This window comes from Balaenoptera physalus, assembly GCF_965194825.1.
Source record: "Balaenoptera physalus genome assembly, chromosome: 2".
In the NCBI taxonomy this organism is placed as follows: Eukaryota; Metazoa; Chordata; class Mammalia; order Artiodactyla; family Balaenopteridae; genus Balaenoptera; species Balaenoptera physalus.
Window position 1 is genome coordinate 32,425,833 of NC_138883.1, and position 20,479 is coordinate 32,446,311.

The 20,479-nt window shown below is 48.1% G+C and overlaps 1 protein-coding gene across 3 annotated transcripts in view; it reads right to left on the reverse strand.

The window, feature by feature from the left end:
* SMOC1 (SPARC related modular calcium binding 1) overlaps nt 1-20,479 on the reverse strand; it is a 153,684-nt gene that overhangs the window by 85,858 nt on the left and 47,347 nt on the right. For all 3 annotated transcript variants that reach the window (XM_082451806.1, XM_082451805.1, XM_082451804.1), the window contains exons 2-3: nt 2,589-2,754; nt 1,313-1,425 (exon numbers count right to left, since the gene is read on the reverse strand). In XM_082451806.1, coding sequence (XP_082307932.1) covers nt 1,313-1,425; nt 2,589-2,754 — 279 coding nt within the window. The remainder of the gene's footprint in view (nt 1-1,312; nt 1,426-2,588; nt 2,755-20,479) is intronic.

The following is a 20,479-nucleotide window of genomic DNA, read 5'->3' on the forward strand; positions in this document are numbered from 1 at the left end:
CCTCACCACCCCTCCCATTTCCACCTCCACCTGCCCTCGGTCTGAAATCAGCAATCCCCTGGGCCCAGCCCCGAAATGAAACCTGAAACCCAGCGGACCAGAGGCCAGCCTACAGCCTTCGCCCCAAGACTCAGGATTCCTGGGAAGCTGTGAAGGTCCTGCGGCCCCTGCTTCCAGCCCGCAGGTAGTACCCTGATGCCACTCCACTCCGCAGAGGGAGTCTCGGCACCAGGCCCGTCCCAGGCAAGTGCTGACCCACCCTTGTCCAGTGGTCCTCCCCACTTCCTTAGAGCCACCTCTGCCCCTAGACTGCATCCCCACCTGCAGCCTGAAAGCTTTACCACCCCGTTGTCCCATGCTGCCCGTGTTTCAGTCTGTGCCCACTTCAACAGAGCCAGCATTACTCTTACACAAGCTCTAGCCAGCAGATCATACAGGATCAGAGGTAGGACTGCCTGAAAGGAAATTTTAGAATCTGAGTGCATGCACACACGAGCGTACATGCACGCACGTGCAGACACCACACATGCACACAGATACCACATACCACACATCACACGCATACACCACACACACATACACAGGCACCCACATACACAGAAAACCCCGCCCACACACGGAAACCACACAACACACACACACGCACAGAAACCACACAACACACACACAGACAACCCTCACACACACACGGAAGCCACACAACACACACACATGCACACAATATCACACACCACACAACACACACATACACCATACGCACACACAGATACCCACACACACAGGCAACCCCCTACACACACACACAGAAACCACACAACACACACACAGACACACAGATACCACACACCCACACATGCACTCACACTCCACAAACCCCAGACACTTTACACTCAAAGGGAGCAGAGCTTGGTTAGAGGTTTGGGGGCGGGAAGGAGGGGCATATAGAAGGGGTAGCAATAAACAGTGAAGGGAATACGGGGGTTGCCCATGGAAACTGGTGAGGATAAGAAAAAATAGTCAGTCTACATTTGACAGAAGAGAAAAATGAAGACAGCCAGCAGGGAGGATGGGGACCAAGCAATGCCAGTTTCCTGGCTCGTACCTGCATGAGCCTTTCAGGACCCACTGCCAGCTGGCAAGGGATGGCATGGGGCCCAGGAGGGGGACGCCGGCCCCAGAAAGCAACATGGAGGGTGTCAGAGAGTTCTTAGCTGTTTCCAGAAAGCGAGGCTCTCAGGGCCCTCCTGCTCCCAGGCCCTTCCCCCCAGCCTCAGCCCAGGACCCAGGCCTGAGAGACGTGGCCAAGGCCTACCTGGGTAAAGGAGCCATCCTCGCTGCACTCGGGGACAAACACCGCCTCCTGGGGCTTCTTGGCTTGCTCGAGGGCCTGAGCCCGCTCCAGGCGACACTTGCTCTGGCCAGCGTCTAAAAGAGGGAGGAGTGCATTTGAGATTCACTTGGATCCCACACAGGAGCCATGGACAAAGCGGCTGCCGGTTCTAGAAATGCTGGGGAAAAAGCACTCTGCCGTGCGGGGGGCCCCACACAGCCAGCTGGTTGTTCCAAGGGCACAAGGGCAGGGGCTGGTGAGTGCCACGTGGCCTCACCTTCTTCTTAGTGGCATTCTTAGAAAAGTAGGGTTGGGGGGGCTCATATTTATACCAAGGTCTGTTTATTCTTTTTCTCCCAAGTATCCTCAGGCCCTCCTAGGGAGAAAAATGTTCTACTTCTATTATTTTTCACTAGGTTTATTCAAAAACACGCAAGCCCAAGGAGTCTCAAAAATGTTTTGTAGTTCAAGAACTGCAAGCACTTTCTTTGGGAAATCAGAATTCTAGGGCAGCTGGCTTAGCCTCCCACAATTCCTATTGTAGCTCTGATCAGTCCAGGGGTCACAAACTCAAATACCTACAGGGCGTAGGAAAGTGATATAAATTAGAGAAGGGGCTGGGCATGTGAAGAATGGCATTCAGCTTGGCAACACCATAGGGAGTGCTGAGGACTGTGGCAAACTGGAAAACGGGCTCCCCTTTAAAGGAGGTAGCTACTACTCAGCTCCAGCCACATGTTTGCCTTGAAGGAGGGAACTCAGACGTAACGTCACCAGAGCTTCCAATTTTTTATGGGAAGTACAAAAATCCAGACTTTCATGTTGAATTTCCCAATTTTTAAATGCTGTCTCAAATGTTTTAAATATTTTTAAACATGCGAGCAGACCAAACAAAATATATCTGTTGGCCAACAATGTGGAATCCCTATTTAGGAGCCAGCCATAATGTCTTGCCATTTTAAGCACCTCTACAAAAAAAATAATAATAATAAAAATTAAAAGCACTAGCCAAATAGCAGCACATCTCTCTAAGCCCTGGTGGCGGTGTTTAAAAGCCAGAAAAGTACTCATCCTTCACTGGGCCAGTCATCCTTCACTGGGCCAGTCCTCCTTCCCACATTGCCTGGTGGAAAGGACATGGGGAGAGGTTGGCAAGTGAAATGAACAGACTCATTCTGAGCTCTCCCTATGGGGAGCGCCCCGTGCAGGAAGCGTGGTGCTCAGGTATCTCTCCTCTGCTGGGCACGTGCACACTCACCTTTGCATCTACCTCGATGTACCACACCCAGGGCTGGGTCTCGGCACTTGGCTCGCTGGTACTCACACATGGACTCGTAGGACCTGCCGTCAGAGGCACAGATAGGTTTGGGTTGAGTCCTGGAGCAGTGGAGGTTGCACTGAGGGTCACGGTCACTTATGAGAAACTAGGTTGGAAAAAAAGTGAAAGGGTACAGAGGTTACTTTTGCAAGAAAAGTAAGGATGAGTCCATGACTTAAAATACTAGTTTGCCCTTGGGAAGCAAGTCCAGAATAAACCCAAAGTTATTAAACCCTAGAAGTGGTAGGAAACTAAGCAGCCACAAATTCTAACCAAGGAAGGCATCCTGTGCTCAGTAATTCACATACAGGATCTCATTAATCCTCAAAACCCTATGAAATAGGAACTACCTATTTTGTAGAGAAGGAAACTGAAGACCAGAGAGAGGTAACTTGCCCGGTTTTACACAGCTCTAAGTGGTGAATTTGAACCTAGATTGGTCAGAGGTCAAATCCAAGCTTTCACCATTGGTACAGTTGGTCTCCCGGTCCACGCTGATGGTCTCTGCACTTGGCCTTATTTGCGTACCTCCCCAAACCAGGAACTCACTAGCAATCTCTACTTTCCATCTTTGGAAAGTTTTATTGATCAGAAAGTAGTACTGAGCCCCCAAATCTATCACCTTTCCATTCTGCCCACTGCGCTCTGTCAGAATACAAGTTAAGCAATTTTCTATGAGAAAGGAATTTCCTGATTTAATATATCATCATCATCAGATTGTGAAATGCTGAGTTAAAACAGTTTTCTTTGCTGCAGGACTTCCCAGACACCTTTGGTACATTCCTATGCATTATGAATCTCCAAGAGGTATAGCAGATTAAAGATAGGTAGCTGCAAAGTATTTGCTACTCTTCCTGTCGAGCTGTGGAGTCTAATTCTCCTCCTTTGAATCTGGGCCAGCCTCAGTAACTTGCTTGACCAATAAAATGCTGTGGCAGTGATGTTTTGGGACTTTTGAGCAAGGTTACATGAAGCCTTGCAGTTTCTCCCTGGGCCTCTTGCAACACTCACTCTGGGGGAAACCAGCCACCATGTAAGAAGCCCAACAACACTGAGACTGCCATGCTAGGAGGAAGCCCAAGCTAACATGAGGCAAAACCAAGTGGAGAGAGAAATGCCCAACCAACACGGGCACAGAGACATGTGAGTGAGGAAGCCTTCAGATGAGTCTAACCTCAGCAATCATCTGATTGCAACTAACAGAGATGAAAAGGAGTAACTGCCTGAGAGACCCTGAGCAAGACCCGCCCAGCTGAACCCAGTCAACTCGCCAGAACTGTGAGAGTTAATAAGTTGTTGCTTTAAGCCATTAAGTTAAAACAATTTTTTTCTATTGAAGTACAGTTGATTTACAATGTTTCAGGTGTACAGCAAGCCATTAAGTTTCGAGTGGTTTGTTACACAGCAATAGATAACCAGATCAAGAGCATACATGATTATGTATCTCCCAAACGTATTTGCCCATGAACCCCTTTCCCAGTGAACCCCTGTTAACAACTGCAGAATACAGCTGGAAAACAATAACCGGACAATACAATCCACACCTCACCCCTGCACAGGATCAACTTCCCTCTGGCTGACCCTGCTTAGAACCCTTGAGTGGTGCCCCTCTGTCCCTGGGGACTTTCACATGGTCTCCTAGCCTGGCAGATCTGACGCTGGGGCCCCTTCTCTGGCCTCCGCTCTTCCTGCTCTGTCCCCGCCTTGCTTGCTGCTGGTCGGGCACACTGGCCTACTTTCCAGTTCCCAAATGGGCTACATTTGCTCCTACCCCTGGGCCTTTAGACACACTGTTCCTTCTCCCTTTCCTCCCACCCCTACTCAGATTTGGGTTCATCTGGGAGGTTCTCCCTGACTCTCACAGGTCAGGACAGGTCCCCCTCTAATAACCTCTCACCCCACACTTTTCCATCAGGGCTCTTAACACAGTTTGATGATGAATTGATTTGTGTGATCTGATTAGCAATGGAATCCCCCACTCTGAGCTCCAAGAAGACAAGGATTCTGTCTCTTCTGTCTGTGAATACATCTCCAGCATCCAGCACAATGCTGGGGCACTTGATTATTTGTGGGATGAACGCATCCCTGCAGCAGCCTTTCCCACCCAGCACTACCTCCAAACCAGCGGGTGTGATGTGACAGGCCTGGTCTCCCAGGCTTCTGCCACCACCGGGGATCACTGGGCCACTCCCTTACCCCACCCCCATCCCCCTTTCTAAGCTTTCCCCCTCCCTCCCACATTACACGGTGGGCAGAGGTGGGCCACAGCTTCTTGCCCTAGCTCCACTTCAGAACATAAGTTATCTCCGAGGCTGAGAGGTGGGTCTCTTCTCTCTCCATCCCCACCCCGGGCCCCTCTGCCACTACAACCCTCCAAGCCTCTGACCCACTGGGCACCAGGGAAAACTTGGGACCCAAAGGTCCAGCTGAATGACGCAGGCTTGGAAGCCCTGGCTGTGGGCACCTGGATGGGCACAGGACCCAGGTGGCTGCAACCAGCAAAGCTGGGCTAGAAGTCTCTCTTCTTCCCTCAGACTCATTCTTACTCTGTCTGCAGCCTAGAAATGCAGCCAGACCTGGCTCTGTAATTCTGCCTGGTGAACAGCAGACGCCGGCCAGAGGGTGGGATCAGTGTTCTCATACCCTGGCTTGCAGGTCAACCAGTAGCTTCAAAGCTGTCCAAGAGCAGATCGAGACACTGCTGTCACGCTACTCTCTCCTGGTCCATGGAAGTCAGGGCTACTTACATGAAGTAAGACCCTGCTTTTAAGACCTATTGGTTAGTTATTTTGCCATGTCAATCCCCAGGAGCCAGGGAACAGCATGTCCTTTGTTCTCACGATCACACAAGGAGAGAAATATCCGTATCTTCTAACACCTGGGAAAATCAAGGAACTCATCCTAGGTCACAGAGGGAATCTGGTTGCCAGACCTGAAGTCTGAAGAGTGATAATAATAAGTGCTGATAATTATATATCACTTACGATACGTTAACTAATTTAACCTTCACAATAGCCCTATGAGGCAGGGTACGTTAAGTGTGCGTCAATGCTGAACTCGACACCCAGGGCCTGGCTCCAGAGCCACGCTTCTAACCACTACACCAAGCTGCCTTGAATTATTACAGAGTAACACCGCAAACAGAAACTCTGACCCAACTGCAAAATTGGATTCAGTTTGGGATTAGCAGATACGAACTACTATATAAAAAGTAAAAAAACAAGGTCCTACTGTATAGCACAGGGAACTATATTTAATACCTTGTAATAAACTATAGTGGAAAAACAAACAAACAAACAAACAAACAACTGGATTCCCAAGTCAAAAACTGTTTACCAAGAGCCTATTCCATGTGAGACACTAACTGCTGAAGATCCAGATAAGACAGCCCTGCACTCCAGGCACTTTAAACCGACTGTGAGAAGCTCCTCATACAGCTTTGTTCACCTTCAAAAAAGAGGAATTGAGGAAGACACAGTTTCTTTTCAAACTCAAAGAGGTTGCCCTGTTGTCTCTTCGCAGCTCATGGGAGAGGGGAGCTGCAGGCATCCCCGTGGTGTTAAGAACAGGCCATAAATTTGGTTTGGAAATGGTTTGCCCTGGGCCAACAGAGATGCCATGGCAGCTCTGCCAGAGACCAGCTTCACAACCAGGGGAACACTGCCTGGAGACAGACAGGTTAAAGGCAGCTTCAGAAGAAGTCCCACCTGTCCCCACACACAGAGATCCTTTCGGGCTTCAGACGAGCTCCCAAAAGGGTCCATCTAGAAATGACTGGCCCCCAAGGCCAAGTGAAAAAGTTCTGAAACAGTCCAGGACCATTGCTAAAGACCATCTCCAATCATTTGTGGTGACTCACTTTTATCTATTTTAGAATCAAAAAAGACAATGAGTTCTATAAAATGGAGTTTTTTTTTTATTGAGGTATAGTTGATTTACCATTTTGAATAAGCTTCTGGTGTACAATCAGTGATACACAATTTTTAAAGATTATACTCCATTTACAGTTATTGTAAAATATTGTCTATATTCCCTGTGCTGTACAATATAGCCTTATTTATAAGGCTATATTGTACAGCTTATTTATTTTATACATAGCTGTTTTTACCTCTTAATCCTTTACCCCTATCTTACCCCTATCCCCTTCCCTCTCCCCACTGGTAACCACTAGTTTGTTCTCTATATCTGTGAGTCTGTTTCTTTTTTGTTATATTCACTAGTCTGTTGTATTTTTTAGATTCCACATATAAATGATGTCATACAGTATTTGTCTTTCTCTGCCTGACTTATTTCACTAAGTGTAATACCCTCCAAGTCCATCCATGCTGTTGCAAGTGGCAACATTTCATTCTTTTTTATGGCTGAGTAGTATTCCATTATATATATATATATATATACCACATCTTCTTTGTCCATTAATCCATTGATGGACACTTAGGTTGCTTCCATATCTTGGAATAACAGAATGACTATGCCCTAATAGGTTCACCCAAACCTCCAGGGACCCTAGGGCATTACTTGGGTCCACAAACACTGCTTGTTAAGCCATCCACTGATCCACTTTTATACTTAGCAAGCAAGCACTATGATGCCCCCTGCACTGCAAGGCATGGGAAGCAGAACACAACCAGCATAGTCCTGCCCTCAACGAGCTTGCACTCTAGGGTGGAGAGAACAAGCAACCTGACACTGATCATGCAGCAAGGGAACAGGATATCACAGGACCAAGAGAAGATTTCATTCTTGGGACTCTGCAATGCTACAAAGCCACAGAGTCCAAAAGAACTTTCTGCAATGATGGACATGTTCTATATCTGTGCCGTCCAATGTGGAAGCCACAAGCCACGTGTGGCTATGAAGCACGAAATCGTAGCTGATGCAACTGAAGAACTAAATCTTTAGTTGCATTTAATTTTAGTTAACTTAACTTTGCATAACCATATGTGGCTAGTGGTTGCCAGATTCAAGAGCACAGCTTTTGTGGGGAGGGGTGGGGGGGGTTGGGTAGAGAATGGCTCACCCTCACTGGAGTTTCTCCTAGTTGAGCCAAGCTACGACAGACTGGACCGAGAAGCAGATCCTGAAATAATATCTGCATTTGGAAACTGGACATGAAATCATGAATTCATTATTATGGGTTTCAACAGCAGAACATCCCAGGAGTTCAACACAGTCCATCTGAAGTCACAAAGGCAGATTTTTCTTCTCTTCTGAAGGAGACAAGAGGGACAGGCTGCAAGTCCCCAGGACCTCCGGTGGCTGGGTCAGTTCTCCCGGCCCACAGACAAAGCTTGAAGAGTCTGAGTCACCCTACTGGAACTGAACCCCCGGGCCACAGAAGTCTGTTGTGGGCTCAAGAGCAACCAGGGTTGGTGGAAATTTTTGGTGTTGGGCAGAGGCAAGCTGTCTCCCCGACGAGGCAAACGCTAAACCATTTCCCTCTGGGGAGGAAATAGTATTTTCATAAAAATCCTCACATCCATTCCCTTCCTTCTTCCTCACCAAAAGACAACAAAAACAAAATAATTATGTTAAGTATGATTGTGTAATACAGAAACCAAACAAAAGGGGCCGGGACAATTGTGCATTTGCAAACGGCTCCTACTCCCTCCCTCTCTCCTTGGGGAGTGAGCGATTCCAAAGCAAACACACAGCATTTTGTGTTCTGCTCACATTTGTAAAGTAGGACAAGCACTTGAAATACATAAAAACAATCCATCCTTCCTATTGGAAAAGTAAGCTGCCGATGGGGGCTGTGTTCACCAGACGAGATGGGAGTAAATGAAATCAATGTTAGACCAACAGTCCCTTCTGTCTGAAATGCACACACGCTGCTCCTTGCCCTCAGTTTCCAGAAGAGTAGAATGTAAACCCTGCCACAGCTTTTGCTCAGGGCGACCACTCCAGTATCACAAGCTGTGTTAGGTTTGACAGACCGCCAAGTTTCCATGACAATTGAGGGAACAACAGAGGCAGCCTAAGGTTCCATCTGGGAGATGTTCAATTCTTTATAATAGGGGGTTGGTTTCACAGCCTTAACTTCCACCTGTACCATGCTGATTTCACCAGCATCTAAAATTCTAAAAAGGCATCTTGCTGGAAACATGCCTATATCTATATTTTTCCCAGGTATAGAAGAGGGGGCAGGAACTGTACTCTACAACCAGGGCAATGGTTTGGAAGTGTGATGTCCACAGTTGGAGGAGCAAGTGGCATTCCCCTTTATGATATCAGACTAAAACTCACAGGCCAAACTTAAATAATTTGAGGTTTTTTAAAATAAATTCATTTGTAACACAGCTTTGGCTACTCACTTTTAACTTTTTTGTTTCACTCATCAATTGCTGGAAAACAAACCACCCCCAGACTTAGTGGCTTCAAACTATTCATCATTTCTCTCAATTCTATGGGTTGGCTGGGCTCAGCTGGGAGGTTCTTCTGCTCCACATGGTTTCAGCTGAGATAACACACAGGCTGCATTCAGCTGGGAGCTTGGCTGGGGCTGGAACATACACTGTGACTTCACGCACTGGTGCCTAGTTGGAGTGGCTGAAGTGGCAGGGAGCCGGCTGGGCCTCTCTCTCCAGCGGGTTTTCTTCTTTTATCCACGATGACTTCATTCAATCCTAAATCTCTTGTATAGATGTTTGACTTTTTGCCACCAAACTTTCTCCCAAGTTCCAATTCCACACTGCCACTGAAGTCATCACCCTAAGAAGCAAATGCTTTCATGTTTTAAACACTATTGTGAACTTCCTTGGAGCTCCTGCTGCCTTGTGTTCATATGTCTATCAAAACCCTTGATATACTTCATTATCATTTATGTATGTACATGTCTAGAAAAGACTGTGTCTTATTCTTCTTTATATACACAGGGCCTAACCCAGTGCCTGATCCAATGCAGTTGTTCAATACATGTTTGAAGAATGAATGGGTGAATATCAAACCTTACCTAAAAGATATCCTTTTTCTATCACTTACTATAAAAAGAGATATTCTTTGTCCAACCACCACCAAAAGCTTAACGCTCTCAAATGCATAGAATAACGGAAGCTGTTGGTTCCTTTTTTTTTTTTTTCTTTTAAGAAAAATCTATCAGATAAAGAAAGCCATACATTAACCATTGGATTTTCCCCTTGAATTTAAGGAAAGGAAAGAAACATCCCTGAGTCACTGAAGAGAACGTAGCTGAGCAGCTGAGACAGTATCCATATACCCACAGTATCATCATAAGATATCATCAGTAATTGTCCCTAGAATTCATTCCCAGTGAAACTGGCCTTAGCCTGAGAATTTTCCTCACAAAGCCTTGGAAGGCTTTCTACCACCCTGCAGATAAGTCATGTCACCCATAAGTCTGGCAGTCATCTGAGATGCCCAAGGTTGCTAAGCCTGAAATGAGTTATGTTAAGGCAGGAAACTGACAATTTAACAGCCAATGTGATTAGCACTCTGGTTTTTCTGAGCCACCATATGCATGTACTTGAGTAAGAACAACAGCCAGATTCATTTATAAATCATGTTTTTGACACCCTGAACTTATTTTTTCCATAAAATCAATGTTGTAAATAATGGTGAGTGTCCCAACCCAATCTGCTAATGTCTACTTGGAAGGAAGAGAAGGAGAAGGAGCCCTACCCATGTGCCTGCTGAGTAGGTAACAGGCACGGTCAAGGCCCCCAGTGCCAGCCCCCCGAACTGGGTAGAAATCCTTGGCCCCCTTGTGCTGTTCCTTCCTGCCTCGGGACTTGGCACGTGTGGGCCCTTTTCCCTGGACTGTGCTTCCACCTCATAAACTCCAATTCATCCTTCCAATCTCACTGCAAATGCTGCTTCCTCAGGGCATTTGACTTCTCTGGTAAGTCAGGACCCGGTGATAAACCTCCACACACCCTGCACTTTCCACTGTGGCCTGGGTCACGATTGTAATTAAATAACCAACTATTTAATTATATGTTTCTTGCCCCTCCTCCCCACTAAGCTGAAAGCTCCCTGCAGGCAGGAACCACAATCTGCTGGGTGTCACCCTGCTAGATCCCCAGTGCCCAGCAGGGGCCTCGCCCAATAGATGCAATAAATATTATTGATTGAATGAATGAAGAGTAAACTGAGGCTCGGCCAGGTTGAGCTAGTAAGTGGTAGAACACGCCTCTAAGTCTGACTCAGTGGCCCAGATTCTTTCTGCTACACCTCACTGCCTCCTTCAAGGCTGGATGGCGAGCTCTGAGCCCCGGAGGGTGGTGCTGGGGGCAGTCTGTTGTTAGCTCTGGCATCAGCGGCTGGGGTCTTGGCGGCGGCCCCTCCGGTGGACAGGAGAGGAGGAGAACCTGGCAAGCAAAGGGAGCTTTCCTCAAGGAGGGATTCTTTTTTTCCCCGTTATGTTTGTAAGTCCAAGTCCAGCTCAGGTTTTTAGAACCCAGGCACTAAATAGCATTTCTGGGAGGTAAATCTGCTCTTGAAACGGGGAATAGCAGTGCCTGGAACAAAAAGTCGAGAACCACATTCCAGACGTCTAGCTGCAGCTCGGCCGCTCACTCTCCAATCAGGCACCGTCCGCCTCCCGTCACCGGATTCACCATCCTCACAACCAGACTTTGGCCTTTTTCTCCGAGGTCCGCGTCTTTGGGAACCAGGAGCCGTTTCACATGAGAACATCACTCAGCCACCCTCTATCTAATCCATCATCTGCCCTGAAAGTCCACATCCCCATCTCTGCCAGCTCGCTCTCACCCTTCCCTGACCCCAGAGCCACTGCATTTACACAGGTGCAAAGGAGGGCCTCGATCAGGGCCGGCCTCAGAGTGGGGCTCCCGGAGATGGAGGAGGGGAGATAAGGGAGGTCAAAGGGAAGGGGAGGTCTGCAGTGTCGGTGGCGTCTGCTCTTCTTCTCCACACCTCCACGAGCGAGGCCTGACAACAGCACGCCCGATTAAAGGGCTTTTCACGCTGCTGAGGGAAAGCAGACGTCCCCCTCCAGCTGTTTGGCAGCTGGAACCACTTCTGTTGCTTTAGCCAGGAGAGGCCTGACCCCTGTCACCCCAGCCCCACCCCCCTCCCCAAGGGAGGAATTTCGTGGTCACCCCAGCCTGTCCACCCAGTTTCCCTCCTCCACTGCGCCCCCCACGGTACAGGGATGATGGAGCAGGACCCAGGGGACAAGGCTGTCTTACACCAGGTGTCATTGTGGGGGAGGGGTGGGGGAGGGTCAGTGGGTTGGACATAGCAGCTGGGACCCTGGATCGAAAGAGGCACTAACAAGGCTGCAAAGGTAAAGCTTCTAACTCACACAGCCCCCGTCCACACCCGCAAACCATGCCCCACGCCAGCCTATTAGAAAGGCGGGCGCAGATCAAGTGTGGGTTAGGGCCCAGGTCATCAGATTTCCAAAAAATGAAGCATTCTTCCAAGTGAAAGGAGCCAGACTCAGAAAGCTACATACTGTCTGAGTCCATTTATGTGACATTCTGGAAAAGGCAAAACTATACGGATAGAAATCAGATCTGTGATGGCCGGGGATTGGAGGTAGGGGGAGGAGTATGAGAGAATGGGAGAGGTGGAAGTAGTCTCTATCTTGATTACGGTGGTGGTGACGCAACTACATAAATTTGTTAAAAACCATCAAAGTGTACACCTAAAAAAGGTGAAGTGTACTGCGTATAAATCTTATCTCAATAAACAAAAAAAGAGAAAAGCACAAAACTAAAGAAAAACATCAGACCTCCCATAGGCACACAAAGAGGTTTCTGGAGATTTCTCTTCCCACCCCCTTCAATGACCAGGCATCAGGCTAGGTGCATTGGGGGTTATGAAAATAAACAAGAACAAAGGCCCTGTCCCCAAAAGTTGATCCAGTTGCCAAGACGGACATGTGTACAGCTAACTCCATCAGGACATCATTTTCAAAACCAGCAAGCAGGAAGCAAAGCCTAAGTCACAAACAGACAAAAAGTTAGACTATTTGAAAATGGGATGCCAGGAAGTCCAAGATGTGAGATGGCTAACTCTTTAAGAGAGAGAGGAGAGGAGAGGAGAGGAAGGAAAAAGAGGCATCCATTCAGCAAAGAATAACTGAGCACCTATGCTGAGTGTTGGGGACAGAGCAGCGGGCCCCATGTTCTGAGGGGTCAGAGTGAGAGGTTAATGCAGACCTCAAGGATGCAGGAGGATTTCTCAGAAAAGGGGCCGTGACTGGGTGGTAAAGGATTTCGACAAGCAGGAAGGGCTGTTAAGGGCATTCTAAGCAACAGCAACAGGAACACAAAAGTAAAGAACCAAATTCAAAAGGTAGTTTTGAAATGACCATTTATGGAAGACATAAGTCTTTAGGGCCAGGTTCGGGGTGAGATCATGGAGGGTCTTAAAACTCCCATTTGTCTTTTTTTTCCTTAAAGAATTGGAAGCCAGTGAAAAAAGTAAAAGACAAGATCAGACGTGAGCTTTAGAAACCTCTGGCAGGGATGTGAAAGACAACAGAGAGACTGATTAGGGGGTTACTATAGCTGAACATAAAGGCAGGAGGAATTTCGAGAAGAGGGGGCATACATGAGCCAAGGAAGTGGCTGAGTGAGACAACTGGATGAGATAAAAGCACCAAGAACCAAATAGCTGTCTGTGGGGAGTAGGATTGCTGCCCGGTGGAGACGGTCTGTGCTCTCCATCAGAGCCCGGAGGGACTTCCGCGAGGCTAGGAAGGGAAAGGCGGGGTGGGGTGGGGTGGGGGGGCTGCCAGGGGGATGCCACAAGCATGCGTGTCGGCAAGGAAGAAGGAGACTCAGAGAACAGGTAGAGATGAAAATATTTCTTTGAACGAGTGGAATCCCTTAGCTTAAAAACCGTTTAGGTTTTAGCCCTCCTGGATCACCGACAGGGCGACAAGTCTTCTGATCAGAGGCACAAAGCATTTATTTTTGTTTCCTGCTTGCAAGACCCCGGTCACTAAATTCTAGCCAATGGAACTCAGGAAGCAAGGGCATAGAGAAAGTCACTCGCCCATCCCTCAAATTCTGCCACCAGTGTAAATAAAAACACCTTGCTCTCCAAATCAAATAAACAGAGGGTTCTCCAGGACCCAGGTTTTTTTTTTCAGTTCTCTCAGCCCATTAGCCCCGGAAAGAAATAAAGGTTACGTTGATGGTATTAACAAGGAACAACAAAGTGGTCTTGTACTCAGGGTGCATCCAGGAGACGGTGGATTACAAGAGAGAACTCAGACTTGGGATGCAAAGCAAAGAGGACAGCGAAGGTGTTCTTAAGTACCTGTTTTGTTCTAAGCGCCAATTCACCCCAATGACACACACGTCTGGCAGTCAGCGTTTGCTAAATTAGCACTCTCTCTCTACCTGGCAAGAGCAATTTATTCCACCAAGGCTAGTGGCTCCTTACGAGGTTATCCTTGGACACACCCACAGGCTCTGCCCAGGGACATGCTTCAAGTTTCCAGTGGGTATTACTAAGAACGGAACTATCTCACACATCACTGAACATCCTGGCTAGTGGCAATGGGGCCCAGACACGACTCCTGCACATCCTGGCCCTGCCCCACCACACTCGGTCCCACCCTCACTAGTAGCATTTTATGCCTTGTGATGTGTGACATTTGTTTTATAACCAGGGGAATGAGTAAGGAGATTGGTCAGGATTGGGGGTAATGACTGTGGTGGGAGATGACTGGAGTTGGTCCTGATCCAGCTGGGTGCTGGGCAGTGACTGAGACCCTCTGGCTGGAAGGACAAGGTCCCCAAACAGAATTGTTTTCACAGGAGGCTTGGTGAGATTCTGGGAAAAGTAGGAGGTGCAGAATCTGAAAAGGGTGTTCAAGAGGTACCGTACCACTTTGAGAGATTCTAAGCATACACAGAGCTATTTCAGGGCCTAGGTGACAAAGAGACACAGAAATGAGGCAGGACCTTTCCCCATCTCTGCCTGAAACCCAGCCCTGCTCTGGCAACTGAATCAACAGCTTTGGCAGCAGCTGGAGATAGTTTCACTGGCACAGACTCGGGTGTTCTCATGATGGGCATTGTCAGCAATGAGGTTCCTTTGGGCAAAGGGTAAAATTATGACTAGTTTGTGGAAATATGTAAAGCACCCCAAAGAAGGGACTGAGAGGAATTGCCGTTTGAGTAGATGAGGGTCTTGTAGTCACTGCAATTTGGGAGTAAAGGTCAATGTGGCACCATTTTGTCCTCAACAGACAGAAGAGACCTGGAAATACCAGCTCTAAGAAAGACGCTAGCAGGAGTGCAGGCCCGCTTAGCAGGCTGCAGAAGTGAAAACAAGCAGCCTGAACTTAAGGAGAATTTGCAAAGGCCAGTTGAGCATCCAGAAATCCATTTTCCAAAATGGCAACACTGGATACGGTTGTCAAGCTCCCAGGCTGCTCAACAAAATGCCTCAGTAACTCGTTATGTGGCTAAAATAAAGCAACTAACCCGCAGCCCAGAACAGAGGGGTGGGAGTCGGATAGTCCCCCAAATGAAAGGGCTGGTCAGCTGAACCTGTTCGTGAGCTAAGGCCTGAGTGTGTCCACTGTACGGACACACGCACATGTGTGTGCACACACTCACACACTTACTAAGAGCCTTTAGCAAGTAATCTTTTGTGGGGCGCAATTACCACCTCTGGTTCCAGAGTGCAGGGTCAAGAACATCAGGGGAGAGAGCTGCAAGCTAAGTTACTCTCAAAAACAATGACTCTGGAAGCCTCTGTTTTCCTCTCCTTGTGGATTTGCTCTGCGCTGTCAGCTGTAAGTCCTTCAACACCACGAAACGTTGCCCAAAGGAGGGGATTGGACACTGTTTAGGGAACCCCACAGCACCCCGAGAGGTCACGATCAGACACTCCTGGTCCCCTCGCCCTGACAACGGGAGACTTGTGCAGGTGACCCCCAACCAGCGTGCTTCATGTCCACACCCCTCGCACCCAGAGCCCGCAGCATCCTGTGTGGTGGAGAGGCCCCAGAGCCCCCTTGGGGACTGAACCCCTTAACCTGAAAAACAGACTCTCGGCCGTGTTCCCTTCCTCATCTTGCTCGAGGGCCACCTTCAGCCCTCGCCATCCACCACTTGGGATTCTCGATGCTGCTGCTGTTAGCTTTCTGCCCTTAGAAGATATTTGTCCACTTGCCTATCCTGCAGTGTGTCCTCCAGCCTTTTCCACCTACTGCTCCCCTTATCACCACAAAAGGGCCCCAAAGAGCCTCACCACAGCCCACCCAAGATAAAAGGCTTCCACACAAAGTCTAAACATAACGGGAAGGAGAGGCAGGAGTATTATACCCTCCCAGCCCCTGGGAATTATTCCATGGCTCCACGATAACTAAATGGAGAAACTGGTATACTTTCAATGTCATGGGATTATCACGGAGGAAAATGTCATTTTAATGCCCATTTCGCTTGGGCCAGATACTATGGCATATACACACAGGCGCATCTTCGTCTCTACTTACACAGCGGAGCAATTTATATTGACAAGGGAGATAACAGAGGAAGAAACGTTTTATCCACAGCACTTGAGGAAATCCACTCCCTTACAGCACTAAGCCCTGGGGATGAGAGCTGAGCAAGTACAGACTAAAACAAACAGAAGAGGAAATCCCAGTCTTGCTATGTCATCGAATTATGTCAGGGCTGTGTGTGCTTAAACTGTGTGTTTCCTTTTATTGCTCTTTCCACTGTCATCTTGAGATCCTGCTTCAGTATGCTGGGCTCCAGATCACCAAACACACAAGAATAGACACACACACCCAATGCCTTTAAAGTCACTTAAAGACAAAAGAGAAGAAAGAGCTGGGCCCATGCGGGACTGCCATGTGCCACGTTAAACCTGATGCTGTCACATTGTCTCGAGTTGAAAATCCCCACTGTGTAGCTCAGACAAGGATTAATTACTGCTGTCCAGAGCCCGGGCTCACGTCTTACTTCACACAAGTTTGAGGCTGTTCTGGGCAGGAGAGAAATCCTGCCCAAAGTGGGCCAAGGAAAAGTCAATAAAACCATGTCAAATTCTACAGGCAGGGATGGTCTTGAGTGGAAATCCAAAACAAGCCCATTCCTGAGAGAGAGAGAGAAAGAATGGTTCTTCCGCTTTCCAAACCTTTTAGGTCCCGGGCACAGAGAAAGTCTTTTTTTAAGGATAAAAACTTGTATTTGACTTGTGAGGACCTTTTTCTTTTAGTCCAGACATTTATAACCCTTAAGTTCAGATCTCCCTCAAATGTTGGATGAGGTGACCTGATTGAAAGGACATCTACCTTTGCACTTAGCAGATCCCATCAGGTAAGCAATGCTGTGGAAACGAGGCAGCAAGAGGCAGGCTAGATTTACTCAGCAGAGCCTGCAGGGCCCACAGAGCAAGCCCGCCCACTCCCAGGGAATGGGACTCCTCCTTTGTGCTGTGAGGTACAGTGCCCACAAAGACTGCACACTAAAGACTGTTAATCCAGGCTCCGAGGGCGGTCTCAAGGCCAAGGAAATGCTCACAATATAAAGTGAAATAAAACCAAAGCAGAATATCAAACATATATATGTGTGTGCAGATAGATAGATAATACTAGAGAGATAGATAAATGTGCATGTATATATACACACACACATACATGCATATATATAATACATACATGTACACATGTTTACTTAGGTATATCTTCCTTCCACTCCAGAGAGAGAGAGGGAGAGAGACAGAGAAAGAGAGAGGACAAAAGATAGAAGGAAACACACCAAAATGTTAACAGTGGCTATCTCCGAATGGTAGGAATATAGATGTGTTTGATTGGTATTTTCCTTTGCACTTTTCTTTATTTTCCAAGGTTCCTACAATATGCTTGCTTCAAGGAAGTTTGAAAGGGAAGCACACACAAAACTCCACTGACCCAAGGCTGCGTCTTAAGCAAAGTTGCCTTCAAAACTCTAGCCCAAACTCTGGTGTCACCCCAGGATCATCAAATCCTGAGAGCCAGAGGCCCACCCGTGCCAGGCACTGGGAGAAACTTGCCCTAGCTGGGAGTGGGAGGGCAGGGTGCCTTCCTCTGGGCTTCTTTATCTCCTGGCGTCTGATCAGATTTCCCGCTCTGCACCACACACACAGCTGTCGTAAAGAAGACACAGAACAACTCAGCATCCTTTGCACGGGGTGTCACGCTGGGCCGGATGATTCCTGAGCATCATTCAGCCAGGCAACAGCCCTGTCACCACGTCATCTCCTGCTTCAGTTCAGGTGGCCCAGCCAGTCTCCAGCCTTCCCGACTGAAGGAACTCTGCATCTCACCCATCGGAATGATCTCTAATCTTCCAGCCCAAAGCAATGCAGTGACAGGGTGCCTTCAGCAGCCTTCCAAAGGCACACATGTAGCCGGCATCAACCATCACACTGCAGGGTGATGACGGGTGGTGAGTATGCTGTCATCTGTGGGGATGGGGGAGGAGTGAAAATCCATGGCTAAATATGAGGCCTTGGGGGACAAGCAGCTCTAGCTTCAGGTATGGGAGGGAAAGAGAGGGCCATCTGCTCTCCCATCATTCCTGCAAGATGCCTTTTAGAACAAAAATGTCCTTGCATTTCCTTCCTTGCAAAACGAATCAACACTTGCAAAGTAGTTTTGTATCCTGGCTCCACAAATTGCCACATTCACTCATGGGATAAATAGTTACTAACCTTTCTATGCACCAGGCTTGGTGCTGGGCACTGGGCACAGTGAGGGACACAGTGACGTGGTCCCTGCCCTCGAGGGCTGTGCTGAGTCTCTACAATCCTCCTGCTCATATTTCACATACAGATAATGTTCTTCTAGATCCTAGGTACCCCCAAGCCCCACAGAGTCGAGACCCAGGCACAGATGTCAGAGTCGGAATAAAGCCAAAGCAGGACGTGCAACTCCTCGGGGAAGGTTCTTCTTGGTCTGAACCCTAACACAGCTGCTCCCACACACAGAAGACAATGCCATTCCTGAGCTGATCTGGAGAAGCAGATCGGGCCTAAAGAGAACCCAGAAAACTGGCTATTAGAGGCACTCGTGAGGCCCCCAGACCAAGTCCTGATGCTGCTCAGGGTCAGACAGTGTCAAGATCCAGGGGAGACTGCCCCCCAGTCTGGCCTCCCAAAAGACAGGGCTAAGGGTAACATGCTGGAGCACTCGAGGAAACTGTTCTTCGTAGGGAAAGCAGAAAAGACAATTTCCCAGCAGCCCCTTTTTACCTGGATAGAGTATGTCCTCCCAAGTCTTAATGCATTTAAAAAACATCTCTGGGGGCTTTCCTGGTGGCGCAGTGGTTGAGAATCTGCCTGCCAATGCAGGGGACACGGGTTCGAGCCCTGGTCTGGGAAGATCCCACATGCCACGGAGCAACTAGGCCCGTGCGCCACAACTACTGAGCCTGCGCGTCTGGAGCCTGTGCTCCGCAACAAGAGAGGCCGCGATAGTGAGAGGCCCGCGCACCGCGATGAAGAGTGGCCCCCGCTCGCCGCAACTAGAGAAAGCCCTCGCACAGAAACGAAGACCCAACGCAGCCAAAAATAAATAAATTAATTAATTAATTAATTTTAAAAAAAACCACTTCTGAAGAAGATGCTTAAAGTAGAAGCATCTTTACTTTAAATAGATTCTCCATGCCAGATCTAAATCTGTTGGGGGTCTCGGTATCCACCAGAAAACTGCCTAAAAACCCTATATTTTAGTGCAGAAGTCCCAAGAAAGAAGACTATATTTATCTAACCTAGGCTATAAAACACCTAATTGCACAGCTAAAATTTCAAAGCACTCTAAGAGAAAGTTGGAGGGGAAGGGGCCATAACAGAAATAAATTGCAGGGAAAAAGGGAGGGGGTTCTCATTTGTTGTATGACTTCTATGTGCGAGGCGCAGTGCAAGGCATCTTGCATAAATTATTTTCAGTGACCCTGACAAACCAAGAGATAATACTTCGTATCCTACTTGGCAGGTGAGAAAACTGAGGCTCGGAGAAGTTAAGCAACTGCTCAAGGTTACACAGTCAGAATCCAAGCCCAGAGCTATGACTCCTTAATGTCACAGCCAGCAAGGACCAGAGAACCGTTTGAGGCCCCACAAGAGTTACCTGATCTAGCCTTGGCCTACATAAATGCTCAGCAATCTAAAAAATGCAATCTGACGTGGTTATGTCCTCACACATAACTGAGTAAAGAAGATGTAGGCTTCTAATACCCTGTCACCACAGTCTCACTGAGTCCCACCCACCCCCTTAAAAAAGGATGGGGCAGGAGGGCAGGGAGGAAGAGTAGGACTAAACAAAGACTCTGGATCCTTCACAGGCCGCAACAGCTGGTCCCCAGCGGCACTTGTCCCAGTACCCCACACTTCCCACCCCTGTGGTCTAGCTCAGTCCCATCTTCCCAGCTCCTCCAGCTGGATTGGGGGCTGCTCTGTCTCTCTCTCGGGGAGCTGCTCTCTGACACAGTCAGGTGAAAATAACGGGGGTAAAGTTCAGAGTCAATGCCATTCTATTTCTGATGTGGGGAAAGGGGGTTGTCCTTCTTTATGAGTCGGGGGGAAGATGGATGACAAACTAACTCAATACCCCAACTGTCAGGCAGCTGTGACATCTGTAATAGGAACCAGATCTGAGCCTTTCACAGGACACAGCAAAGAAGGTTCTATTTGGAAAGTGCTCTGTACCCGGCAGAAAATGCAGGTGTTAAAGGCACAGACTTTGAGTCCCAGGATCCAGTCCCTGGACTGTGGACTTCGGTCAAGATACTCTATGAGTCTCAGTTTCCTCATCTGTTAAGATTACAAATGTAGCAGTTCTACTATCAAAAGTAGAACTGAGAATAAAAGAGTAGGTCGGTATCTTAAAAGTT